At 41.1% G+C, this 7,059-nt stretch overlaps 1 protein-coding gene across 2 annotated transcripts; it reads right to left on the reverse strand.

The window, feature by feature from the left end:
* Positions 1-232: 232 nt before the first annotated feature.
* c6h7orf25 (chromosome 6 C7orf25 homolog) lies at positions 233-4,675 on the reverse strand. Of its 2 annotated transcripts, XM_006634388.3 has the most exons (3): positions 4,596-4,675; positions 2,056-3,145; positions 233-736 (listed from the first exon to the last, which is right to left on the reverse strand). In XM_006634388.3, the coding sequence occupies exons 2-3, from the start codon at positions 3,127-3,129 to the stop codon at positions 665-667; spliced, it is 1,146 nt and encodes a 381-aa protein (XP_006634451.2). In that variant the 5' UTR covers positions 3,130-3,145; positions 4,596-4,675; the 3' UTR covers positions 233-664. The 2 variants fall into 2 exon arrangements, with proteins under 2 accessions (XP_006634451.2, XP_015210039.1); XM_015354553.2 differs by having other exon boundaries at positions 233-3,145.
* Positions 4,676-7,059: the final 2,384 nt, after the last annotated feature.

Raw genomic sequence — 7,059 nt, forward strand, 5'->3', positions numbered from 1 at the left:
AAGCCTGGGTATACGTCTAGCTGCATCATTAAAAACTGTTCAGTCCCTTCACTGCCAAAGTGTGTTTTATTCAAAACCTCACTAAACTTTTCATTTCCTACCTGTACACTTGGGAAACTCCACTTGAGCTGCACAAGTACACACAGTTCTCCGGTTACAAAATTCAAACATTAGCTGAAGCTGTAACTTCATGAATAGAACACAGAAAAGACCAGCTTTGATGTGCTAAAGATGGATTGTTAATAGTTTATTGTAATTAACCTCAGGCTAAATGGGTAAATTAGAACACTAGGGGGGCTTGAGAGCTTGAATATTTAAATTATTTTACAGATTGCAAACACAGTTGTCCATATCACTGTCTTCCCAAATATCTTAGCTGGATATAGTTACAAACACTCTCACTGTTCACGAGTTATGGCATAACCCTGGTCTGTACATTATAGGTATATTCCTGATTCATTGTGGAAGTACAGTACCTTGTACTAAAAAAAATTCAGATAGCTGTGACCTCTACTCCTGCATATGCGATGCATACAGTCAGATAACAATTCACGTCGAACATTTGATTTTCATCACACTTATCCATGTTAAAGCACCAACAAAATAAAGTCTCCACAGTACTACATAAGAAATCTCAATGACAGACTACAAGTGCAGCATCATTTCAATATTGAGAATCCCAAAGTGCTTCAAGCTGTAGTGTGTATTTTTTATTGTCATCAGCAGATGAGGGAACCTTGGGAGAAAAAAAAACATCAATGAAATTCAATAAACTCAAGAACTATCATCCAGTAATAAAAGCCCCACCTGTAAATACATCAATTATGATACAGGAAACAAGTGCTGTGTTACATATTCCATTACTGCTGCATTATATTACCATTAACCTGTAGCAAAGAAAACTCACTGGGCAAAGCAGGTCAGCTTTTTGTTGAATTTCATCAATGTTGTTTCATGTTTAACGGTCACTCCCAAAAATGACTACAATTATTTTCTCCTCCCAAAACAATCAGGATTATAGTATATATACACATTCCTGCTTACCAGGGTATTTTAGTTATCAGCTTAACAATCAGCCTTTTTTTTTGTAAAGTCTTAGGGTATATATATATATTACTTTACTGATTATTTGCACTCAGTTAAATGAATTAACAGTAAAATGTAGCTTTCTTTAATTTCTTACGTTGACTCAGCATTATTCTAGGCAGATATTGGAAACAAAATAAGTAAGGTTATTATTGTAAGTGTACAGTATCATTGTAAAAACAATACTACTGATTTAGTCTGTAGCAAAGAAATATTATGATGCAGAGCAGGCCAGCAATTTTTGCTTATAGACTTGGGGAAGAGCACGATAATCTTCATTCATTGCTGCGTCATTAGAGGAACCTAAATTGATACCGTCAACAAAAACTACAGTCCATTACCGTCATTCAAAAATAGTTACAGTACATAAGTATCCTTTTGTTTCAAGTACGATAGTATCTTTAAAATGATTTTCTGTGCTGCTGGACTGCAGCTTTCTTGCTTCATTCATTAGTAGATACCCAAGAAATACAGACATTTTAATGACTTTTTCTGAAAAAACGTTTGGGTTCGGAAAGCAATTCTTGTAAAACTACAACACAAATATTCAATTAGACGCACGTCGATCATTTTTCTCTCTCTGCTCTGGGGACTTTTGCCACTGGCCACAATTTCTAGCAAGTGTCACTCAAACGTACAGGCAATTTCATTGCTGCTCCTGACTGTAAAAAGCTATTTCAAATCGCACAGTAATTTGCAAGCTACTATAAGGGCAACCCAACATGAGAGCAGCCACAGTGCAATAGTCGGACAACCGATCTCTTTATGGATTGAAGAACCTGCGACTATCGTTCACACGGGAGTAGCTCTCCACTCCTTGCCCTCAGTAAGCGCACGTGGGAGGTGGATAAACACGCTGTACTTTACTCCCTGGTTGGCCGCAGCCCTGACAAAGCCGCTATTGGCCGTCATAGTGATGGCCTTCAAAGTGTCCCCCGTCCCAAAGATCATGAGCGAGCGATGGTTGACCTTCGAGCTGGCCTCCAGCCTCATCGTGCGTTCTGAGGGCTGGTCGGGCACCACTTTGATCCTCTGCAGTAGCTCGGCTGCACGGGCTTTCTCACCAGGCCCCCCCAGCGTGTCCAGGATGATGTGAAAATCTTTCACGGCTGAATGGCACGCAAAGAGTTCCTTGCCCTTCATGAACTCCTCCAGCTTCGGGAGCACCTTCTCCTGCCTCTCCTGGGCTGCCTGCTCCGTGAGCACCTGCTCTTTGAACTTGTAATGGCAGCCTCCGTGGCTGAGGGAGGACACGTAGGTGATGAGGGTGGTAATGTCCAGGTTGACTCGGTTGCACACGTCCACCTTGACCTCCGTGGGGAAGGACAGACTGGCCACGATGGTGTCCCGGTCCACCCTCGTGAGTGTCAGGTCCTCCGTCTCGTCCCCGTCGGCGTCGCTTTCGCAGCTGCTGTCGCTGAGCGCGTCCTCGCCCTCCTCCGCGCCCGCCACCGAGTTCACGGCCACGATGTCGCCTCGCACGGAGATCCCCATCTCCCTCAGCCGGTCCGCCATGGGGCTGGAGACGCCGTTGTAAAAGGCAAAGATGATGTGAGGGTTACTGTACTGCACGGGCTGCTGCCGGCTGGCCTGCAGGAAGTTCTCCGCCTGCTTCACGATGCTTTTGTCCCCATACTGCCCTCTGCCCTGCCAAATATTGTGCAGCGCCTCCGCCTTCCGCCCAATGGCCTTCACCCAAGTGTGACCTCCATTCGCCACCACATCCACAACCAGGGTCTGCTTCTCCCCGGCCTGGTCTTCGTAGGTGAAGACGTGCAGCACGCTCACGACGTCCTCCAGGCTCTCCGCGGATTCCACGATGGCCTTGAGGTGGGTCAGGTTCGTACTCTGAAGGTGGGACTCCTTGATGACCACTTCACCCGCTTCCACCTTCTGAAGAAACTTCAGCTCGGCCCTCAGCTTGCTGCACAGCTTCGCTTTGCCTTCCACGCCTTTCTTCTGCCCGCCAGAGATGCTCTCTACTCTTTCCAAGAGATCTTTGGCGACTGCAATCCTTTCCTGGAGCATGGCATACGACGCCATTGCTGTGGCATTATTTCTGTTCAACAAAAAAAAACAACGACATTTATTATCCATTACATTATAAAGTTAATGATCTACTGGCCAATATCTGATCCATGGGACACTTAAAAAATAATAATATACACACACCTCTTATAAGGCCAGTGTAAGTTCTAATATAGATGCATCTCTGATATTCTGATATATGAGGGTGTCAGTTGGATATAGGCAACATAGCTTGTACTATCACTGTATACATGACAACCATTTAAAAACATTTTATCAAGAAGAAATAGTTGGTAATTGTTTTTTGTGCTCATTTATAGCTGAGACGAAGCGTAAAGATCAAGCCAGACACATGGGCTCTGAGGAACACACAGTTGTGGCAATGCCACGGTTCTGAAGTCGAAACGGTGTTATTACAGTCTTCAGGCACAACTGGTAATGTTAACAGTCTAACAGCACACTACAAAGGAGTTACACCATTCTGTAGTCTGTCATCCTAGTTATGATGTGTAAAATGACTAAAGGACAGGAAAATGTGAATCGAGCACAAACTCATCGAGACCATTTCATCGCAAATTAAAAATTCTCCGGTGGAAAAAAATAATAACGTGACTGGCAGTGCACTGACTGATAAACACATAAAATCTTAATGAGTCCTTGTGTCATTTTGAATATAACCGACATCACTCCCCAGCACAAAAGCCCCGTTCAAAGACGAATCCTTCTAAAATGTATTTATACACAGTATAGGTGTTATACAGATAGATATGTAACGGAAAACACAAGGCATTGCCTCCGTTTGTGTAGCAGAGCAAGATGAGTATTTTAACAATGCATCTGTCCTGAATGCTGTTCGCTCCCATTGATCATCTTATGCTAAAAGTATACTTTAGCCTTTGTACTCAGCCCCATTCAAGCAAAATAAAAAACTTCCAATTCCCTTTATTAATACAGCGAATGGGTCGACTTTTCATTTCTATATGTGTCATATTTTGAATATATAGATGTCATTAGATTATATGTTTTGTTTTTTTATTTATGCTCAATCTCTACAACTAATATGCTCCTGACACATTGTTTCTCCATTTCAAATCGGTCACAGACAACTTTTACTGAACGCGTGTGCTGCAGGAAATTTCCAGGCGAAAAGGTTTCACTGCCGGCCGCCCATATTTCACCGCTATCAAATCACCCAGCAATACAGGACATTGGAAAACTGTATATATAGTGTCAGTCATGAATTAAACAAATCTGTGGACATAATTATACACTGTTCCAGATCAAGATCTAATAACGTCCTGCCTAAAAAAAAACGAATAAATTCTAATGCATGATGTATTCCTGCCAAGAAAAATGTCTTTTGCAGTTCTTTAAGTCATAGAGATAAAAAAACATATTTTAAAATAGTAAAACAGATATTTAAAACGCTATATTATTAATCGTTTTTTTATAATTCAGTATAGTACTACATAATCACTTACGAGAAAACTTCACGTTGCTCCTAGTTGCGATTATCTGTGGGTCCGGTACCTCCTCCCAACTTCCTCTGCTTCACTTCCAACAGGAAGAGATTCATTGAGCGGTGACGTAGTAAATATACACCGTTTTCATAACCTTCCCTGAGTTTCCGCTTCCGCTCTAATTGTGAGTGACGAGTTTGTAGTGCAGTCTAATACCTAAATAGGAACAAGTAATAGGTTTATTCCATGCTGAAAAAAAAGAAGAAAGAAAACACACCTGAAGAAGGCTCTACGGCCGAAACGTTGTGTTTTCTCTCCTCTCTTTTCAGCATGGAATAAACCTGTTACTTGTTCCTTTGCAGCCTACGCATACCTACCTGAACTAATACAGTACCTAAATAGATTTTCAGTCTGGATATCACTTGTTAACGTTTCAAATTACTATTTTAGTAACTTTTACTGTTTTAATAACTTTTATCTGCTAGGCTTTTATTTTAAAAATCACTTTGGTATTATTTGGACAACAGTTTTCAACTTGTAATTACATTTCTATATTTATAACAATTGAAAGTGTTATAATTTATAGTAAATAATAAGTAAATGCTTAAATTGTCCAACTTAAAACTTTACTGGTGGTGGCACAAGATTCCATTTGCTCAAAACAGGCAAAGATGCATACATTCTTTTTTACAGAAGGACTAAATTCAGTACAGTTCAAACTGGGCTATTTTGTAACAAACAATCATATCAGATCGCTAGGATGAAATTAATCATTATTAAGCCATTTCAATCCCATGTTCACACCAAGCCAAGATCCTATCTTCCAGTTTGAAACTGATGGAATAGCATGGTCCCCATGCGTTTTTTTACTAATACTCCAGGTAGATAATGCATTATATGAGTAAAAATATACATTAACAGAAAGTAGTTTTTGCGGTTGCAAGTCCCATATGTGAACATTGCTATGGAAACCTTGATCATGATATTTTGTACAATAAAATATTCAAATACTGCTGAAGTATAACATATCCACAAGCCAGTAACACACTACAGTCTAGGACTGCCACAACGTTTAGAAGCAATATTTAACAGATGTGAAACCAGATGCAAGCTAGTCCTCTTGGGACTTGTTTCGGTCTTTCCCACCACCTTCACAAGAGACCCCGCCCCTGGTTTTCTTGGAAAGAAGCTGGACTTGGACGTTGGGCAGGGCTCCCCTGTCAGCAATGGCCACCTCTTAGTACATTCTGCTCGGTTTCTCGTTGTTCATTACTGCCAGCTGGATGCGCCGGGGCACGGTTCTGTGTTTCTTGTTATCCATGCGCCTCGGCTCTGAACTACTCCAAAACTGCAGCCAGGTACAGTACGTGGGGCCGCCTGTGCTGATCCTTCCCCAGCTGCTGCAGCAATCATTCCCACTGGGAACATGAGACCCACCATTGGACAAGACTTGACCTCGACCTTCACCTTAGGGGGCTGTGCTTTCTTTCTTAAACCAGACATACTACAGCCAAATTGTCACCAAAGCCGGAGACAACAAAGACAAAAACAGGTGTGTCCTTCAGCAAGCTGACTGGCCCTGGTTGTTCCAGGCTGGTCTTCTCAGTGTTCAATTCGATGGACTAATGTCCCAAGTAGGCAGAGAATGAGACTCCCGCAGTTTACTTAAAACAACAGAAACAGAATTAGTTCCAGCCTCAGTGGTCAGTCGCCCCATGAACATTTTTTAATTTATTGTTATATGAACACTAATATAATTAGATGAGACATTAGTGGCATTTTTTCAGCAAGCTTATCCCAAAAGATCCCAAAGCACTAAACATTTCAGAGAAGATTTGCGTCCCTCCCTGTACTTCACATAGCTACACCAATTTACTTTTCCATTTTGGCACTCAGAATTACTCAAAGGGATTTGTATTGAACACATTCAGTTGATTTTATTGATCTTGCTGACCAGCTTAGTTTTGATGGTCTCTGGGTTTTGAAATCCAAAACTATTAGGATGTATGGAAACTCTGGTAATGAATGCTTTGGGACCTATTGAAACAGAGTGCAGCTCCTATTCTCAATACTTCATGCTTTACATGGCAGACTCGTTAAAAGCAGGAAATTGAAGTGTAGCCTGTAACCAACTTCTACCAAATGTTTTCTGGCAGTGCTAATGAAAATAGAAAATAAAGTGCACTGATTTTTGTACAAAGTTAAGTTAAGCTGTTCTAGTTGGAGATGCTATATCAAAGCATCAGAGTCTCCCTTTTGGTGACATAATGAAAGCCCGCATTAAATTAATTTCCTTAAAGCATCGAAAGCCAAAAAAAATGAAAAGAGATCAAGAAGTAGGAAATAATTATAAATTAAATTGGCTTTGGGGAAACTATCTTACCTCTTGTGGAAGAACAGCTCATGGTTTCTTCTCATTAGACTGCTTGATGACTTATTTTAGGTGCCAACCATGTCTAATTTGGCATGATGTTACAGCCAAATA

Source organism: Lepisosteus oculatus, chromosome 6 (assembly GCF_040954835.1).
Source record: "Lepisosteus oculatus isolate fLepOcu1 chromosome 6, fLepOcu1.hap2, whole genome shotgun sequence".
Lineage (NCBI taxonomy): Eukaryota > Metazoa > Chordata > Actinopteri > Semionotiformes > Lepisosteidae > Lepisosteus > Lepisosteus oculatus.